At 38.5% G+C, this 21,840-nt stretch overlaps 1 protein-coding gene across 2 annotated transcripts in view; it reads right to left on the bottom strand.

The window, feature by feature from the left end:
• EFHC1 (EF-hand domain containing 1) overlaps positions 1-21,840 on the bottom strand; it is a 60,603-nt gene that overhangs the window by 33,230 nt on the left and 5,533 nt on the right. The window contains exons 2-5 of one of the 2 annotated variants that reach the window (XM_060163082.1): positions 18,956-19,177; positions 10,746-11,033; positions 5,849-5,998; positions 4,503-4,695 (exon numbers count right to left, since the gene is read on the bottom strand). In XM_060163082.1, the coding sequence (XP_060019065.1) occupies positions 4,503-4,695; positions 5,849-5,998; positions 10,746-11,033; positions 18,956-19,177 (853 nt within the window). The remainder of the gene's footprint in view (positions 1-4,502; positions 4,696-5,848; positions 5,999-10,745; positions 11,034-18,955; positions 19,178-21,840) is intronic. The other variant, XM_060163083.1, reaches the window with a different exon arrangement.

The raw sequence follows: 21,840 nt of genomic DNA, 5'->3' as shown, positions 1-21,840 counted from the left end.
AAAATAAACATATTACTTAGCCTGCAGATTCAATGCAGTCCCTATCAAAATACCAATGGCATTTTCCACAGAACTAGAATAATTCTAAAATTTGTATGGAAACACATAAGGCTCTGAATAGCCAAAACAATCTTGAGAAAGAAAAACAAAACTGGAGGTACCACGCTCACTAATTTCAAACTATACTACAATCCTACAATAATCAAAACAGTATGGTACTGGCACATAGATCACATAGATCAATGGAACAGAACAAAGAGCCCAGAAATAAACCCACACTTATATGGTCAATTACTCTATGACAAATCAGGCAAGCATACACAATGGGGAAAAGACAGACTCTTCAATAAGTGGTGTGGAGAAAACTGGACAGCCACACGTTAAAAGAATCAAACTGGACTACTTACTCACATCATATACAAAAATTAACTCAAAATAGAATTAAAATTTACATGTAAGAATTAAAACCATAAAACTCCTATTAGAATACATAAGCAGTACATTCTTTGACATCAGTCTTAGAAACATTTTTTTTTGGATATGTCTCCTCAGGCAAGGGATACAAAAGCAAAAATAAACCAATGGGACTACAACAAACTAAAAAGCTTTTGCACAATGAAGGAAACAAGGAACCAAACAAAAAGGCAGCCTACTGAATGGGAGAAGCTATTTGCAAATAATACATCTGATAAGGGGTTTAATATCCAAAATATAGAAAGAACTCATACAACTCGACATCAAACAAAAAACCCACCTGATTAAAAAAAATGGTCTGAGGACCTGAAGAGACATTTTTCCAAGGAAGACCTACAGATGGCCAACAGGCATATGAAAAGATGCTCAACATCACTAATCACCAGAGAAACACAAATCAAACCCACAATGAAAACCCACAATGAGATACCACATCACACTTCTCAGAATGGCTATTATCAAGATGACAACAAATAACAAATGTTGGCGAGGATGTGGAGGAAAGGGAACCCTGTGCACTGTTGGTGGGAATGTAAAATTAGTGCAGCTACTATGGAAAACAGTATGGAGATTCCTCAAAAAATTAAAAACAGAACTATCATGAGATCCACCAATTCCACTTCTGGGTATTTTTCTGGGGAAAAAACCCCCACTAATTCAAAAAGATTTATGCACCCCTCTGTTCACCACAGCATTATTTACAATAGCCAAGATATGGAAGCAATCTAAATGTCCATGGATAGATGAATGGATAATGAGAAAGTGCTGTACACACACATACACACACACACACAATATTACTCAACGATAAAAAAAGAATGAAATCTTGCTATTTTTGACAACATGGACCTAAAGGGTATTATGCTAAGTGAAATAAGTCAGACAGAGAAAGACAAATACTGCATTTCACTTGTATGTGGAATCTAAAAAAGTAAAACAAAAGAATAAACATACAGAAACAGACTCATAGATACAGAGAACTAACTGGTGGTTCTCAGAGGGGAGTGGGGTAAGATGATGAGTGTAATTGATGAGGAAAACTAAGAGGTACAAACTTTAGTTGTAAAATAAATAAGTCATGGGGGTGTAATGTACAGCATAGGGAATATAGTCAATAATACTGTAGGGACTTCCCTGGTGGCGCAGTGGTTAAGACGCCATGCTCCAAATGCAGGGGGCCCGGGTTTGACTCCTGGTCAGGGAACTAGATCCCACATAAACGCCACAACCAAGGAGCTGGCAAGCCGCAACTAAAGAGCCCACGTGCCACAACTAAGCAGCCAGTGAGTGGCAACTAAGGAGCCTGTGAGCCACAAATAAGAAGCCCACCAGCCACCACTAAGGAGCACACGTGCCACAACTAAGACCCGGCCGCAACCAAATAAGTAAATAAATATTAAAAAAAAAAAAGCCTGGCTATGCATTAGAGTTGTCAGGGGAACACTGAAAATAATAATAATAATACTGCAAAAACTTTGTGTGGTGACAGATGATAACTAGAATTATCCTGGTGATCATTTTGTAATGTATAAAAGTATCAGATCACTGTGTTGTACACCTGAAACTAATATAGTATTGCAAGTTCATTTTATTTCAATAAAAATAAATAATCCATAAAAATACCCAAACATTTTTCAAAATTTGTTGTTTTTTAATCCTATCACTGCTCCAATATCATTACTGTAATATACTTTAATTTTACTCTGATATGTTTTAAGCCCCTCAAATTTAACATTGTTCCTTTAGTTTGTATAGTCAATGTTTATTTAGATTTACCTACATTTTACCATTTTCTTTATCACTTATTATCTCAGATCTTACTTCTGGAATCATTTCCTTTCTATACATTAGATTTTTCCTAGTTAAGGGTCCATTGTTTAGGTCCACACCCAGCTCTCCCGCAAAGCCTTTAGTCTTTCTAGCTCACACCTCTTCTTCTGAGCTTTGTCTACATGACATAACTAGTTAGCAATCAGATAATCTGGAGCACCTGTGTTACTGTTTAAGAGCTTTGAGTATTTATATTACTTGTCTCCCCAGCCGCTACAAGTGACTGAAGGACAGGGATTCTAGGTCTAGGAGTTATATTTTCATCTTATCCTCCATAGCACAGCACTTAGCACATGACATAGTTCCCAGAGCAGATATTTAACCCTTGTTTAACCGAATTCAATAAAAATTATCCATTGGATTAATGCCTCTGGGAGTCAGTCAGACACTTCAACACCGTGGTTCCAGTTAAAGGAATTATTTAGCTGATGGAAGCTTAGCCTTTTCTATCTGCAAGACTTACAATAACTTTCACAAAAAGATATGTGTCCTACCTTTTCAAAGGACCCTACATAGGTCACCAGGCTGCCTTTCCATCTACCCCTGCTGAAAATTGTTAAAATTTGGGAAGTTATAGATGAGGATGATTACATCTTGAAAAGTCTAAACATAGGCCACAATGATAAGGCACATTGATAAGGCAGACACAAACATGGAACCTGAGAGTTCAAGAGATTTACTGACACTTTTTTCATGCCACCCTGAATACATCCCCATTCTTCTTCTTAATCATAACTCTGACGTTTGTTAGCTCCAGATGGCAGGCATTGCAGGCTCATTTAAGCATTCTGGAAGGCCAAAATTAGTATATTAGTCCCAGTGTCACAGAACTCTAAGAGGGTTCTATGGGAGCTAAGTAGAAGAAACACGGCAGGCAGCAGCCGGACTAAGTTGAACTAGGGCATGGATCCAGTTATCGCTATTTGAGAATGTAAACTGTGTTAGCAATTATTCTCATTTCTCAAAAAAAGAGGTGCTTAATGTTAAGTCTCTTAATTTAAAAATGACAATTTTTACTCCCTTTTATCCTTTTCCCCAATCTCATTCTCCTCTGCCTCACATGCAACCATGCTAATGAGCAGATTTCTGATTATCTGCATATTTACACTGTTTTGTGTGCATTTTACTTCATGTAAATGGTATTGCGTTATACATCTTTTTTTTCTACACAGCACTATGCATTTAAGATGCATCCATTTGCTTTCTTGTACATTTTGCTTCTATTACATATTTATCAGGATATACCTTCACCACATTCTGATTATCCACTCTCCCAGTAATGGAAATCTCCACCTCCTTGCCCCCAGATAACTGCATTTTTAAAAAACACTGTGCAGACCAAGCAATACATGTGAGTAGGCTGGATTTAGCTTTCAGACGGCCAATTTGTTTATAACCTCTAAGACAAATCTCTTGCTCAATACCTGGAATTTCTTATCTCTTAGTTCCAAAAAATAGAGTTAAAAAACAAAACAAAAAAACCCCAAAGTATTTATTACAGAGTTCTGTCAGCCATCCAAACATTGGTCATTACATGTGACCAAGATGACACTTTTGTAAGAGAAAATTCTTAAACTATTAAGTCAATAACTAAAGCAAGTCTACTTATTCCAGAGAAGTAGTGACAGACAGCCTGTCTCAGCTGCATTTTGTTTGCATTCTCACACTCCCATTGATAAGGTTATTTTATATCAGCAAAGACAGACCAAGGGTTGATACAATGGGGATCCACCATTATGAACAACAGACATGCCTTTTCCCATCTGAAGTTATCCCACATAGAAACTTCCTGATTAGGAAGTGGTTGAGGTGAGAAGCAAAGTCTGAAAAGCACATAAGGAAATGGTAAGCTGTATCTCTGAATGAAAACAAGCTTGTTTCAGAAATGCATTAAAAATCTGACATGAAATTGCTTCAGCTCAGAAGCCTTGCTCTTCCACACTTTAAATAAATCTTCCACTGCTCTTTTGGTTTTGTTCCCCTGATCTTGGTATCAGTCATCTCTGCCAGACCATTTCAGATACAAGCTTGGATCGAGGGGCCAGTAAAGGAGGGAAGTTATGGGAAAGCCGCTTTTTGAGTACCTAAGAGAACACAGCAAGCACCTCCCAAGTGTAAAGGGAATGACCACACTGATTAACTCCTTTGAGATCCAGGAAAGGTCCCAATTAACAGAGGATAAACTGAATCACACATACTTGCATTCTCCACCAAAACCTTGGGCATGCGCTGGCGGCTCATGAGGAGTGGGAAGGGATCTCGTCCATCATTCCGTTCGTGGACCTCTCGAATTTCCACTGTATCATCCATAAGATAGTAATGAATAATGTAGGTCCGACATTCACCAAACATGCTGTCTGTATCATCCCAGATCGCATAGAATCGAAGAACCTTTGAGGAACCCAAAGCAGTGACTTAAGTAAAAATTCTACAGGTGGAGAGTTTAACTTAGCTACTTTGGCATTTCTGTATCAGACAATGATGAAAAGATTAACCAGAAAGACTATGACATAATCTCAGATGGTTAAAAACAAAGTATTCACCAAAGATACAAAAACATCTGAAATCATATGCCAGATGTCAACAGCTGGAAAGTATTAAATAATAGTCTTACAAGCTTGTGCTGAGAAAGAATGATTCATTTTGATCCAAAATATTAGTCAGTGAAAGAGAAGCTGAATTAAAAGAGCAGTGGGCCCTTTGTTCAGTGCTTTATGCGTATTAATAAAGGTACATGTGAATGGTTTGTATATAATTAGTATGGAAAGAATTTTCATTTATTAATCAGTCTTTTTTTAGTTCTTTCAACTGTTCTTTCTAGTAACAGTATCAACAATACAATCTTTAAATACAAAATAATGACAGACATATGACTGATATAAAGAATGTTCTTAAAAGACCTTGCTAGTGCTAGGTAAAATTTTCTGAACTAAAAGGAATTAGATGTCTGAGAGAAAAAAGCAGCAAAGAAACACTGAGGGTGATCTGTTTTCTCTTTCCCTTTAGTACAGTAAAGGAGAAGACTCAAATACACCAGTCCACAAGGGGAAGATAGGAAGGTTGGAACAGAGCTGGAAAATACCCAGAACATTCTGTACTCACACATCAATATAAAATTGAACAAGGAAGCATCTGCAATGGGAATGCTGTGAAATTACTGGCTTAACACTAGAAACCTACATATATGCAATAGCTTTGAAATATCCCAATAATTCATTTAAGGTTTCCCAGAGGATTCTTTGACATTAATTCATATTTGAGAAAAGAAGTAGGTGGTTAGAAGTAAAAAGCAGGGAGCAGATGTTGCTCAGCAATTGCTTTAAGATTTAAAAGTTTGGTGGAGCTCACAAGACTTAACTCCACAATCATCTTTGAACCTCTGATATGAAATTTAGGCATTCCTGTACCTCTAACCCCAGAAAGATAGCACTGTATCTGACCAGTTAAATTACAGATATAATGTTTCAAAATACACATCTACCAAAATAACTTGCTAATAAGCAGTGCTGCATTTGGAAACAAGTAAACCTACTGGGTCACTTACTTGTTTGTCAAAGGTGAGAAACTGCTTGAGTTGATCAAAGTCTGTTGGGGTCACATACTTACGAAGAGGCTGTTTCCGGAGTTCAGTGTAAGGATCGAGAGCCATCTTCTCCGGTGGATTTAGTTCAATTCCTTGACTTTCCAAAAATACCTACATAATTCAAAATTAATAATGATTATCTTTCTTGAAGCTTCTCAAAGTAAATATTAAGTGATGCTGTAAAAATAAGTATAATAAGAATTTCTAAGCTACTGCCCACCTTAACCATTAGTTTGCAGCTTGAACATGTCTTAGCAGTACTAAGCCTTTGATTGACCCAGTTCTATAATGCAGATAATAATTGATAATTACCTTAAGTATAAATGGAAGACATGATGGTAAGGTAACTGGCTTCAAATATGAATTCAGATCAATTAGATTTAAGTAGGTGCCCAGGAACAGAGGGAGTACCAGGACTGCTTACATACGTACATCGGGAACCTAACCATAGTTTGAACAATACGTAATTCATATCAGGTTTGGGGGCAAGCTGCACAATGGCAAAGTTAAGCTGAAATCAAATCCCCAGCTTTCCATCTCATTTAAAACAAATATATGATTAAGTACTTCCCGCAAAAAAAAGAAAAGAAAGCATACCCACTAATTATTTTAAACCAAAAAATATTTCAGCCAAATAGGAAAGACGAATCAAGTGCTCAAATCTCACTAAAAAAGTTAAAGAAAGCATCTGAATTTGATGTGATCACTGAATTTTATTTTGCTAATTATGAGTAAATAAAATATTTTAAGTCACTATATATTTTAATACAACTTGACAATTCTTCTTAAAAGCACAATAAACTATCTTTTTTGTTGACCAGAAAAGAACAATTTCCTGGGATCTGTTTACACTGTGGAACTGGAAATTAATCTGAAATCTGGGTTTCTTTTGGGAATTGTGTGGTTTGCTTTTGGACAATTCAATAGAAAATATACAGAACTCAGGGCCAAAATACATGGGTTCTAGTATCAGCTCTGCTAACTAGCTTATAATCTTAGTATTTAAAGTTTTATTAGGCAGTCTCCAATATCCTTTCTTTTTTTAAAAAAATTATTTATTATTAGTATTTTTTGGCTGTGTTGGGTCTTCATTGCTGCATATGGGCTTTCTCTAGTTGTGACGAGCAGGGGTTACTCTTCATCGTGGTACGTGGGCTTCTCACTGCAGTGGCTTCTCTTGTTGTGAAGCACGGGCTCTATGTGAGTGGGCTTCAGTAGTTGCGGCAGGGGCAGGCGGGCTCAGTAGTTGTGGCTCACGGGCTCTAGAGCGCAGGCTCAGTAGCTGGGGCACACAGGCTTAGATGCTCCGTAGCACGTGGGATCTTCCCGGACCAGGGCTCGAACCTGTGTCCCCTGCGTTGGCAGGCAGATTCCTAACCACTGTGCCACCAGGGAAGTCCCCCCAATATCCTTTCAATATTAAAATATTATGATCTCAACATCTACTAAAAGTACTGAACTGCAGATGACAATAAAATTCTCCCCTCCCTTGAGATGGTCTACTAGTGTAGCAGGATTACTGACTGAGAAATTTAATGGGTGTTTTATTCCTTTTTGTTGCTTACAACTGATAACCAGGCCCTTTGTTAACCTTACTTTAGGGATTTCGGGAGGAATGTAGAAGCTTCCTGAAGTTGACTGTTTTTCCTGTCTCTTAGAAAAAGCCTAAACTCTTTGAAGTGATTATTCTAAGGTGTCCCAGGAGGAGGGGAGAGAAGGGAATGTCTTTGAGGGCAAGAAGACAGAAAGAGGGAGACTCCCCCAGACTGGAAAACAGACACAGGTTGGTGGGCCTTAGAAGAGCAAGACTCCCCAGGTCTCTGCAGGGACGCTCTCGGAGAACAGGTGCAGCCAGTCAGCACAGGTGCTCAGAGTCCAGTCTCTTACTCAGCACCAAGCTTCAGGGAGGTGCCCTTGGTCACTGGACAACCTAGGGACCCTGCATAGATAACCCCTTTGGGTCTGCGACTGCTGCTGCTTACTTGCTATCCTTAGGGCTTAGAATCTTTGGCAAAGCTGAGGGCGAACAGAAACACCAGGTCAGTTTGACTGGGGCTCAATTAGGTCTTAAGTTACTTTTAAAAAACAAAATAACATTTCTTGTGCACCTGTATCTGTGGAGTAGGATTCACATCTGTGACACCAGCAGTAATACTTTAGTGAAAATAATAAATTCTAGCTGAGTTCTGGAGCTCTATTTTTTAATGTGTTCAGTTCATTCTGTCTATAGGACCATTTATGTGGAGCCATGAGTAGGGGCGTGAGAAGGGATGGTGATGATGATATGTGTGAATGGAGGTGGTTCCTTGTCCAAATCACACTATAAAGCCAGTCTCCTCCTTATCCACTCATAGGTCCAGCTGTAGTGAAAACCATCAAATTAGATAAGATGTGAACAAATCTCAAACTGTTATAGAAGCCAACTTGTAACCTAACATCAGTTATTGAAAACATAATTCAATCTAATCATCAGTGCCTGAAATACTCAGCTCTTGTCTATCATTAGTAATTAAAATACAGCTGATCCCCATTATTCACAAATTTCTGCATTTACAAATTTGTCCGCTTGCTAAAACTCATTTGTAATCAACCCTGGTGGCGCTTTTGTGGTCCTTTGCAGCTGTGCACAGAGCAGTGAAAATTCTGAGTTGCCAGCTGAGGCTGAACAACGTGAAGTTCTGCCTTCTTGTTTTCAGCTTTCCTGGTGAAAAAGTGTCCTTTTCATGGTCTACTTGGAGCCACTTTTTCTCACTTAAGTGCTTTCTGTTGGTGATTTTGCTGTCTGAAGTAGCCCCCAAAGAGCAGCGCTGTTTTCTGTTCTCAGTACAAGAAGACTGTGATATGTACTCAGTGCCACTGAACTGTACATCTAAAAATGGTTAAGGTGCTAAATTTCAGGTTATGTATATTTTACCACAGAAAAAAAGGCAGCTGTGATGTATCTTAAGGAAAAAATACAAGTGTCAGCTAAGCTTCATTCAGGCATGACTTACAGTGCTTGGGCCATGACCTCAATGTTAATGAATCAACAATATATTTTAAATATGGCGTCTGTAAACAGAAAGAACACACAGAACAAGGTAACATTTTGACCAGAGGCTTGTAGGAACCTAACTCTGTATTTCTCTTAGGAGCAATGGTTCAGTATTTGCTAACTCAGTGTTGGTGGCGACTGCACTGAACGTAACTACCATTAATAATGAGAACTGACTGTAACTGGCTTAGATCAATGGCTCAGTGATCAACTTGCAAATGTTCAAACTGTCTGTAAAGACACAATTGTAAAAACAATTGTAATACCTTAAATTTATACATTTCATAATTTTTCACTGTCGGCACAATTCTGGAACTGCCTATGATAAAAAGAACTTCAAAACCTAAAAAATAAGAGATCAGAACACATTTGAAGGGGACAGTATCTCCAAGATGGTCTGGCACCTCCACCTTCTATATGGTTTTCTCGGCAGCTCTGGGGCGACAAGCCAAGGATGCCATGGCTCCTTTCCTCACTGCCCTGAGGTCCTGTCCCTGCATCATCTCATCAGTGAGGCCCTCCCTGCCCAGCCTTTACATATCGTGCCCCCTCCAACTCCCACCTCCTTTACTCTCTTTAGTTCCTTCCATAGCTCTTAGCAGCATCTGACATATTATACATTTGTTTGCTTATTATTTGTCTCCTCCAACCAGAATGTAATAACCTCCATAAGGGCAAATACTTATACCTGGCACCTAGAACAGTGCCTGGCACACAGCAGGCACTCAGTAAGCATTTGCTAAATAAATTACTAAATGAAAAAAATAAATGAGTGAACTCACAGGAGCTCAGTGCATGGTAAAAATTAATCACATTTGGCATTAGGTCACATGGGATTAAAGGCATAAAAAATTCAGGAACTATATATATATATATATATATATATATATATATTTTTTTTTTTTTTTTTTTTTTTTTTTTTTGCGGTACGCGGGCCTCTCACTGCTGGGCCTCTCCCGTTGCGGAGCACAGGCTCCGGTCGCACAGGCCCAGCAGCCATGGCTCACAGGCCCAGCCACTAAGCGGCATGTGGGATCTTCCCAGACCGGGGCACGAACCCGTGTCCCCTGCATCGGCAGGCGGACTCTCAACCACTGCGCCACCAGGGAAGCCCCCCAGGAACTATATTTTTGCTACTAAAATTTATTTTAAGTGAAACAAATTTGGAATTGATTTCCTAATACCTACACTTTGTGCTAAAGAAAGTGCTCTCTCTCGCTCGCTTCTTCCTCTCTCTCTCTCTACAATTAAGTATAAGTTATCAAAAAATCCATATTTATGAAATAGAGAAATGGAGGATTTTTCTCACTATAAAAAAGTGTTTTCCTTTAAAAATGTTTTTATTCCAGGAATTCTTTAGATAGCAAATTTCCCTAGAACAAAGCAAGTATGAGTTACGGAAAAAATACGAATTGTACAAAAAATTTTAGGCTCGTATCTGCTAATAGTGGTAGTGCTATTTTTGTAAACCCAAACTTCAGCTAAATTGCCCACTGCCTCTTCCATATTTCTACCCCATCAAGGGAACTAGCTCCCCTATTCTCTATCTGAACTGGCATGTGAACTGATTTCTTATCAAATGATTCAGCTGTGAAGGGAATTTAACTTTATTTGAATGGATATGTAGCAATATCATTTTGAAAAAAATGATGTCACTACATAGCGATGGCACATAGGACATAGACAAATGCCAAATTAACCTACACGATAATCCACTCAGGACAGATGATCAGTGCCCTCCTCTTACCCTAACAAGTGACATGCATCCTTCTGTAGATTAGAATAATGCCTAAGCACCACAGCTTCCAAAAACATATACTATACCTGTGTGAACTTGTCACAGTCAACAATGCGGAAAGTTCTGCCATAAATTGTGATGTTTATTCCTCGGTTTAGGTCTTTCCAATGGTAATGGTCTCCCCTTTCATTCTTGGCTAGGCGCTGCCGTTTGATTAACTTGCCTTGAGGGATCCCGGAGTTTTCCACAACAGGCTCTATGACAGACATGCTGTCATCTTCCAGATGGTAGTAAATGTTCACTTGGCGGATCCTGTAATGTTCCTCAGTTGACAGAGGAACATCTTCTTGGAAATAGGCATCAAATTTCAGCACCTGTAATACAAAAAGGAGGGAAAAATGGTGTATTAGCGTCTCATCCAAAAATACCAAGTACCTTCCTGTGCCAAGAACCACTCAGGGAGATTCGAATACTCATCACTCCCATCTTCTAAGTCAAGGGTTGCCAAACTACGATCATGGGACAAACCTACCCCTGCCACCTGTTTTTGTATAACCTGCAAGCTAAGAATGTCTTCATATTTAAATTGTTGAAAAATCAAAAGAAGAATAAAATTTCAAAACACATGGAAATTATACGAAATAATTAACACGTAATTGCTAATGGTTGCTTTCCCATTACGAGGGCAGAGCTGAGTAGCTGGGCTGCTGCTATGGACTGAACTGTCTCCCACCCCCACAATACTCGTATGTTGGAACCCTAACCCCCAACGTGACTGTATTTGGAAATAGGGTCTTTAGGAGGTAATTTGGATTAAATGAGCCCTAAGGGTGGGGCCCTAATCCGACAGAACCGGTGGCTTTGTAAGAAGAGGAAGAGAGCTCCCCGCTGTTAGCCCACAGGCACTGAGGAACGGCCACGTGAGGACACAGCAAGAACGCATCTCTCTGGAAGCCAGGAAGAGAGACTTCACCAGAAACCAAATTAGCAGGAGTCCTGATCTTGGACTTGAAGCCTCCAGAACTTTGAGAAAATTAATTTCTATTGTTTAAGTCACCTGTTTGTCTGTATTTTATTATGGCAGCTCGAACAGACAAAGACAGCTGCAAAGCCCAAAATATTTATTATTTGGCTCTTCACAGAAAAAGCCTGCTGGCCTCTGCTCTAAATATTCAAACTACGTGTAGACTGTTTATTAACACGTTCCTTGACAAGATGGCTTAAAGATCTTAACTCTACTAGCTTTACTTCAATGTCAAAAATCCCTCTTAGAATTTCCAGAAAGAATAAGAGACTATGACTTTTGGTTTCAAAATGAAAATGAAGTCTCCAGTCCATTTCTTTAGGAGTGCAGTCCCTTGTAGATGCACATTAATGACATATTCATTCTTAGAGACTTTGTATGAATGACTCTCAAATCAACAATCCACCACAGACTCTTGGGTGGCATGTCAATACCCTCATTGTGCTCAGAAACATCTATCCTAGATGAAGCAAATCCTAGGTCCTCTGGAAGCATCAGCATCAGTGTAAAGTCAAAATGACACATCTACTGTACATTTGAAAAAACACTTAAAAATAATATAAAAAGCTTATGTTGGGAATTCCCTGGTGGTCCAGTGGTTAGGACTCTGTGCTTTCACTCACAAGGATGCCGGTTCGAGCCCTGGTCTATGCACTAAGATCCTACAAGTGGCGCGGCGTGGCCAAAAAAAAAAAAAAAGCTCATGTTGACATGCGTTGGGATTTTTAAATGTCTATAATTCTATTTTTAATACTTCTTTTCAGGGCAAGAACGTATTAGAATGATGCTTCAGGGAGGCAAGAGTGTTAACCCAAACCTCTACTAGAGTAAGAGGAACAAACCAAGGAGACTCTTTAGTGAAGACAATTATGGTTCAATGGATGGGAAGATGAGATAATGTATAATGTCTGCTGTGGAAGAACAAGATAAAAAGCAAAAGAGAACGGGCAGTTGCATAGGAGAAATATGAATATAATGGAGTCAAGACCTTAAAACTCCTAATAAAAGGATGAGATGGATGAATGTAATGGAATGTTTAAAGGAGAAAAATCATATGGTAAAAGCAAAAGACAAAGATCCTTTTAAAGTAACATTTTACAACAGTTGCAAAGAATTGAAAGAGGACATGATCAGTAATTCACGTACGAAATGGTCTGTACCTGAGCCACAGGCTTACACAGATTTACCTGAGAAGATAACTCTGTAGAGCAGACGGTGAGCTGGATTTTAGACTTCCTGAATTCAGCATGCACAGTTACTGTGGCAGGAGGCAACCTGAGACGCAGGGCTGGGTTTTGGGAAAGAAGTCAGTATTAGAGGAGAATCAGGATGACTCAACATTCTGACCTGAGCAACCGAGAAAATGGAACTGCTATCAATCTGATACAGAGCAGAATGCAGTGGAGCAGGTTTGGCGGGGGTGGGAAACAAAATTAGGGGTTTGGTTTTGAACACGTTTAGTTTCAGATATCCATTGAACATTCAAGAGGAGATGTCAGATAGGCAGTTACATGTAGAATTCAGGACACAATTCACTGTGTAAAGCAGGGGTCCAACCCCCGGGCCGCACAGCAGGACATGGGTGGCTGGCGGGCAACTGAAACTTCATCCGTATTTACAGCTGCTCCCCATCGATTGCGTTACCACCTGAGCTCCGCCTCCTGTCAGCAGAATTATTTCATTATATATTACAATATAATAATAATAGAAATAAAGTGCACAGTAAGTGTAATGCGCTTGAATCATCCCAAAACCTTTACCCGCCCCTCTCCCCGGGGTCCGTGGAAAAACCGTCTTCCACGAAACCGGTCTGAGGTGCCAAAAAGGTTGGGGACTGCTTGTGTAAAGGACATTTCAAGGCATGAATCTGGACCAAAGTAGTGAGCATAGACAAAGAAGAAAACGAAAGATTGAAGCCTGGGGCACCTCCAGTTTCCTATGCCATCTGTTTTCTAAGATGAAGGGGATGAAAATACCTTTGGCAACAGGAACCCAGCCTCAGAATGGGAGGCTGGGAAAAGATACACACACATTTTAAAGGCTCAAATAATCAGAAGTTTTTGCATTCTGTTTTTTAAAATGTTAATGATAATGAGTTATTTAAAAACAAACCTTATAGACTTATGCCATGTGATCAGTACAAATGAATCCTAATCTCCTATCTTTGTACATTTACAGTAGTGAATTGTGACCACATGATCACTTTGTAAAATCCAAAACATTCCTTTTGAAGCAAAGAAAAATTAAATAATGCAAAATTAATGCACAGTAAAAGTGTTCGCTTTATATTCATTCTAGTACATTCAAATTGTGCAGGGAAAAGAAGTAACTGATTATGTATATATGGTATATTTGGCATTTATTGAAGAAACTGACTATTCAGTTAACTAGGGCACTAAATTCTTATGTTCTCGGTTATTTGGGAGTTTGTTGTCTGACATAAACTGTAAGTGGTAAAAAATTTTACCCATTAAAAAAAAAAACCCTAGAAGTTTTTTTCTGTCTGTACATTTATCTCTGATTTTTTAATATGAATCAGTTTGTGCAATAAAGTACTTGGGTTTCCTCTGGCATATGATCTATATGTATGGCTAAAACTACATGTTTTCACCACGTAAGTCATATTACAGAGAGCCAGACCAACATGTGAAGACTCAGGAAGAAATATTCTAACCCTGAATGTACTTATTTATTTGACTGTTAATCAAAAAGGCACTTAGCTACTTATTAAGAACAGAATTAAGAGTTCTGTGCTCCACCCAGAAAGAAATGACTAGAAAAGAGTTAATCTAGGAAAACTGTTTAGCAAGTAGTTAAGATAACATTAGCTTTCCCAGGTAGAATAAGAAGGAAATATATTATGTAAAAAGGAAGGAAAAAGTAATATTTAGATACTGTGTTTAAAAATTTATTTTTCATGGAATTTTACAGCTGGATAGATTCCTACATGCATTCTAACTAATTATATAGATGAGGACACTAAATACTGAGAGTCCTCAAGGTGCCAACACAACACCCAGAATTAGAATCCAAGTCTCCTAACTCCCAGGAAGTGCTCAGAATGCCCCAAGAAACTTGGAACTATTCGCAATGATGTCAAATTGATGGGGAAGATGCTGAATATTTTCATATCACATACAATTATAAAAAGCCTAGGTACACTTTTTAAATTATTTTTTAGTTTATTATATCTGTGCATTGCATGCTCAGCTTGCCAATTTTCAGCAGTGACACTAATATGTTAATTTTATTTCTTAAATAATGATTCATCTCATTTTTTTCAACTAATATTTATTGAGTACCAATCACAGAATAGACCAGATGAGTCCTTGCGCTAATGAAGTATACACTCAAGTAGGACAGATAAATACTAAACAAATCAGCAACACAAACTGTAATACACTACTGTGAAGGAAACAAAAAAATGATAGAGAAAAATACGGAGGGACCACCTTAGCATAGTGGCCAGAAAAAGCTTCATAGTAAGTCACACTGAAGGATGAGATGGAGTCAGCTGCTTAAGAGCAGAGGGAAAGCTATTCCAGGAACAGCACATGCAAAGGTCCTGGGGTGGTGTATTACAATCTCAAGAAAATAAGGAAAATAAATCTAGTGTGACTGAAACACAGTGGGTGAGGAAAAGAGAGGCCCAGGAAAAAGCTGCAGAATCAGCAGGGAGGGCCAGGTCTCGTGGTGACTGCAGGGAACCTGTACAGTTGTATATATGATGAGAAAGCCGTGGAGAAGTATTTTGGTCAGTACGTGACATGTTCTGATATTTATTTTTAAAAGACAGGCCTGGTTGTTCTGTGGAAAATGAATTAATGTTAATAGTGGAGTTGGAAATATGTAAATGGATTAGTTATATATTTTAGAGACAGAAATGACAGAGCTTGATGATAAGATTGGATGTGGGTTTTGAGGGAAAAGGAGAGTCAAGGATGACTTTCAGGAAGTGGGGGATAAATTAGGAGTTTGGGATTAACAGATACATACTGCTACATGTGAAATAAATAATCAACAAGGACCCACTGTATAACTCAGGGACCTATATACTCAATATTTTGTATAATAACCTTATAATAATGAGGGAAAAGAATCTGAAAAAGAATAGATATATATATATATGTATAACTGAACCACTTTGCTGTACACCTGAAACACACATTGTAAATCAACTATACTTCAATTAAAAAAATAAAATTAAAAAATTTTTTAAAAAGGATGACTTTCAACTGGGGGCTAGAGCAGCTGGGTAGTGGTAATGTCCCCCCAGAGAAGTGATATCATCAGAGCTGTGCTTTGGGGAATAAAGCAAGCAGTAGACCTGTTATGAGCATAAAAAACATAAGACTAATACAACAGTTAACGACATGTTAGCTGTTAACACGCTGCTTGTCTGAACTAAGATAGCGGGAGAGGAAAGGGAAGTGAGAGATACTCGACTCGGCAAATCACTGAATGTGGGGAGTGAAGCAAGAAAGAGCCAAACGCGGCTCAGGTTTCAAGCTCTTCAAGCTTGGATTACCGAGGGGAACACAGAAAGAGCACATTTGCGGGAAAAGGTGATGAGCTGAGCTACAGACACACAGACCCTGAGGTGCCAACAGCTCATCAGGTGAAGAGATTCCGCGGCAGGTCTGGAGTTTCAATAAGGTCAGAATTGGAAATAAACATTGATAGTTGTCTACCTTGAGATGACAGCTGAAAACACAAAAGTAGGTGAAATCTCTCAACAATATAGAAAAAGGAATGAGAACAGAACCTTGAAAACACTTACCGTTAATAAATGAGAGGAGGAAGGAAGGCCAGAGCAGGAGCATTGAGAGAGATAGAGAGAAGAAAACCAGGAGAGTGAAGAGTCCTGGTAGCAAAAGAAAAGCAGAGTTTCAAAGAGGAAAGGGGGTCAGCAATAGCAGATGTTGTAAACAGGTAAAAGAGAATGCTGGTAAAGAAAACCTCTCCAGATCTGACAAGTAAAACAACACTGGCTACTAAGAAAAAGTAGTTTGGGGCTCGAGGGTGAAGAAGTCAGCTTCTAAGTGAAGTGACAATCAAGTGAGGAAAAAAGTTGCTTAAAGGGTTACAAGTAGAAAGAAGGTTTCTTAAGACAGGATGGTATGACCCTAGGTAGAGAAATACTCACCTGAGTGTTTGAAATGGCAGCAGGATGGAAGTTAAAGATGAAGAGGATGAAAGAAGAACACCAGGAACACAGAGTGGGAAGTTAGCCTGGGAAATGGATACAGTGGGTGATGATGACGAGAACCGTACGGGAGCAAAAGAGAAAGATGCAGGCACTCCTTGGAGATATCCTGGTCTTTATAATCTGCGTAAGAAATACTTACATTCTAAGGATGAGGAACGGTACAAAGAATGTCCAAAACATGGACAAATATGTTGGCTAGTATGTGGACTTCTGGGTATTACCAAAAAATTTAAACTCTGATCTAATTCAGAAAACCCATAGTTTCCTTATCACAAAAAAAATTCCTAGTTTCAAAACCATGCATTTAACTACTCTACCTCATTATCTATGGTAAGAATCATTTATAGAAAATGGTGATGATCCAAGTAAAACGAATAGGAAAACAAAAATGTAAATATTCAAGAGCACTATCTTTAAAGAAATGAATTACAAATAATATTTTAAAAGTATAAATTAAGTAATGACAATTAGCATAAAATTACATAGAAAGACAAAAACTGAGAAGCTTATTTCCTATTCTGGCACAATTCTCCCTCTTTGAATTTCATTAATACTTTTTTTCTTAAGTCTTTACTGAATTTGTTACAATATTGCTTCTGTTTTATGTTTTGGTTTTTTGGTCGCGAGGCATGTGGGATCTTAGCTCCCCGACCAGGGGTCGAACCTGCACCCCCTGCATTGGAAGGCAAAGTCTTAACCACTGGACCATCAGGGAAGTCCCTCATTAATACTTTATCACGTTCTAGTTTACGGTAGTTATTTGCGATTGTTTTCAGTAAAAACTGAACCTAACCATTTGTATCTTGATAAACTGTTAAATGCCTATCCCACTCCTCTCTTGTATTTTCCCCCCTTTCCCTTTTCTACTGGTTTTGCAGTGCCTGTCACAGCTGTAAATAAACAAGAGAAACAAGAAAAAGGTAAAGAAATACCCAATCATATCATTGATATGGATGTTTAGGTTCAGCCTCTAAGTGGACAGGTCAACGTGTTTGTATCAAATGAGTTAGTTGAGATGGGGAAGGGGAGATGATGTAGATTATGTCTGATACATTAAAAAAATTTTAATTAAGTGATTATTAATGTAAATGGCATATTTTCACCACTAGATTATTTTGTACCTTCCAGCCTCTAGCTTCAACAGAGGCTGGAAGGTACAAAATACCTTTATTAATAAATTTTTATTTATTAATAAAGATTGGCCAGCTGGATGAAAATGGTATAGACATTTAACAAAAATAATAAAATGAAACGTAAGACCAAAAAAAGAGAGAAATAAGATAGGCTAGGAGTAAATGAAGAAAGCTAACTTATAAAAACTAGTCAGTAGTTCTCACAGCCAGTTATACACAAAAATCATCTAGAAATTAGAATCAGTGAGGGCTGGGGCAACATTCAAGTTTCTTAAAAGTCCCACCAGTAATTCTGCTGCATGGCTAGGGTTAGGACAAGCTCACCTTAGTGAAAAGAGGAAGCTCAGTGACAAGGAAAATCAAGGATGCTGTGGAAATGTTAACAGACGGAAATAAAGTAACTCACATTACAAAAGCATAAGGGTAAATAAGACACAAACAAAAATGTTATACTACCCTTTGGTTATATTATGCCAAATCTGAAATGTTCCCTGAAAAACAAAACTTATGGAGACAGCCTGGAGAAAACCAACAACAGATGAAGTCATTGTCACGATGACACTCTGCACTACACAGAGATTAAGGATTTGTCATTACTACAGAATACAGGATTTTTAAAAAGTAGAAAACACAGAACAGGTAAACATAGCAATATGAACTCAAGAATTCAGAACTCATCCAACTTTTTTAAACTGTATTTAGAAAATATTTCAGTGACGTCTACAGGGAATTATTTTCTGTAATCGGCTTCCTGAGTAAAGAAAGAGTCTTTCAATCCTGAGTTCAGCTGTCTATGACTAAGAGTTGAGGCATTTGAACAATTTTCTCCTCAGAGTATCTGGAAAGGCTGTGGTTTACTGTTGACTTTCTGCAAACAGTTGGCTCTCAGAGATTTGAATTCAAGGGGTACCCTTCCATCCCAGATGATACCTTTTTGTCGAAAGCCACATAGGCAGGAATGAATTCTGCGCGTGGGGCCTGCTTGGGCTGGCCGTACGTGAGGACTGGTGCCTTGCTGGCCAGCTTGTCCAGCTCAGCCTGAGACAGCTGGCTGACCTGGAGCCGGTCCCTGCTGATCCCAACTGTTGGATGTCGAACAACTGCATAGCCATTCCTATAGCCAAGCGTCTGGCTTCTAGGAAATGCTGTTTTCTGAAGAAAAAAACGAAGTGTGTCTTTATATTATAAATATTTGTTGGGTAAAAAAGCTAACTTTCAAAAATATAACTTCAACCTTTGTTTATTAACATCCACAAACCTTACATCAAAAAGTTTACCTACTTTAGAAGGTTCTTGTATTTTAAGCTAAAACACTCGGCCAGAAAGGAGGAGGGATACAGCAGCCTGAGCTTAAAATAAAACTTAAAGCCCTGCTGCTGAAAGTCCAATTTAATTACCAGCTCACTTTCCACAAAAGGCTAAAATATTATCTCACGTATACTCCTAATTTTGTACTAGTCTTCCCATGTTTTTCATTTTATCTGGTGGTCATAAACCATGGAACTGAGAAGATCTAGTTCTGTGAAATGAATTTTTACCTGAAATGAAACAATGGCCCTCTTGCTACAGTGATGCTAATATATTCATATAACTTTTTGGAAAGCAAATGGATATTACAGACTTAAATTGAACAGACTTGAACTCAATAATTCCACCCCCAATCCTTTAAGGATATAACCCAAAATTACAGGAAAGAACAATATGCCTAAGGCTGACCATTATAATGTTCAATAGTTATAATTATAATAGTAAATTATAATAGTTATAATTACAATAGTAAAACACGCCATGGGAAACAATCTAAAAGACAAGCATGAGTAACTGATGGAAAGCTCACCTAACGGGCTATTATGCAGCCATTAAAGACCATGTGGTAATCTGGGAAAAATATTTATGATTTAATAAGTCCAAAAAAGCAGCTTACAAAATTATATGCATATTAATTATAAGCATGCAAACACGTGCACAAAAAAGGCTAGACTTGGAGAATGTTCTCTGTCTGTACTATACATTTCTGAATTATGGTTTCTTTTTTTTTTTTACAATCAACACATTTTTATTGGTAAATGGAAAAAACAAAAGATTACAGAAAAAAAGTGGAAAGGAAATATTTTTGAAGGCAGAGGAGACCAAAACAGTGGCATAGGATACCCAGCCTCCCCATCCCTCCACAAAGATCAGTGGTTGGACAGCTGTCCATGAACACCTCTGGAAGAGGTCCAGAGTCCATTCAGGAGGTTTCAGCAACACAGTAAAACAAAAAACTGAGGATATTCACACAGCAAGAGAAGGAAGACAACCCATTTTCTCTGCATCATCCCATCCCCCAAGCCAGCACTGTTCAGCCCCAGGAGGCAACTTCCCCTCAACCAGGAAAGGAAAAGCAGGGTGGGCAGTCAGCTCTCCAGTCGTTTGGAGACACTGCATGAAGGTCCCACCTCAGTTTCACCCCACAGACTAGTGAAGTAGAAGTGTACAGAACCAGTTAGGAACAACGAAGAAAAAGGTAGGGGCTACTGGCAGCACCCATTCAGTGGGAGCCACTGTGGTTCACAGAGACCTGCTTGGCAGACAAACAGCAGATTTTGACCCACAGCCAACAGCCAGCATAGCTGCAGCTGCCATGTAGCCCCTGCAGACTTCACCAGCTTTTGTCCCACAGGCATTCAGGGTTGCCCAGGCCACCACCTGAGTCCCTCCTGGCTCCCTCCTCTCCCCTGTCCCCAGCAGAGCCCAGGAACCACACAGGCAGCCAGCTTAGGCCTCTAGAAAGCAATGAAGAAAAAAACTGCCAACCAAGAGTACTTTACCCAGAAAAGTTGTCCTTCAGAAATGAAGGCAAGATAAAGACTTTTCCTAATAAGTATAAGCTAAAGGACTTCGTCACCACTAAGTTTGCCTTACATGAAATGCTGAAAAGAGTTCTTTGAGCTGAAACAAAAAGGTGTTTATTAGTAACATGAAACTATACAACACACTGGTAAAGGTAAACGGAGACACCCTAATACTGTAACATGGTGATGTGTTATCTACTTTACTATAAAGACCACTTAACCCTAGCTTCAACAATTTGTTAATGGATACACAATACAAAAAGATGTAAATGGTGACATCAAAAAATAAGGGGCGGGGAGTAAAAGGGTAGATTTTTATGTGAACAAATACGGTTGATCTGAAGGGCGAAATAGACAACAAAACAATTATAGCAAGGGACTTCAATACCCCACTCTCAACAATGGACAGATCAGCCAGATAAAAAAAACCAACAAGGAAAACACTGCACTTGAACCATACTTGAGATCAAAGAGACCTAACACACACATACAGAACAATCCATTCAACAGCAGTACTCTTTATTCTCAAGCATGTGCAAAACATTCTCCAGTATAGATATGATAGGCCACAAAATAAGTCTCAGCAATTTAAGAAGACTGAAATCATACCAAGTGTCTTTTCCAATTACAATGGCATGAAACTAGAAATCAGTAAGTGGAGGAAAGCTGGAAAATTCACAAATATGTGAAAATTAAAAAACACACTCCTGAACAACCAATGAGTCAAAGAAATCAAAGGGAAATTTAAAAAATCTTGAACAGATGAAAATGGAAGCACAAAAATGAAAATCTACAGGATGCTGCAAGAGCAGGTTTAAGTTTATAATGATATATGCCTGCATTGAGAAGTAAGATCTCAAATAAACCACTTCGCTTTATACCTCAAGAAACTAGAAAAAGAAGAACTAAGCCCAAAGTCAGCAGAAGAAAGGAAATAATAAAGATCAGAGCAGAAATAAATGAAATAGACACTAGAAAAAC

The sequence above is a fragment of the Lagenorhynchus albirostris genome, chromosome 10 (genome assembly GCF_949774975.1).
Source record: "Lagenorhynchus albirostris chromosome 10, mLagAlb1.1, whole genome shotgun sequence".
NCBI lineage: Eukaryota > Metazoa > Chordata > Mammalia > Artiodactyla > Delphinidae > Lagenorhynchus > Lagenorhynchus albirostris.
Note: the sequence above shows the minus strand (reverse complement) of the source record. Positions and strands in the feature narration are given on the sequence as shown.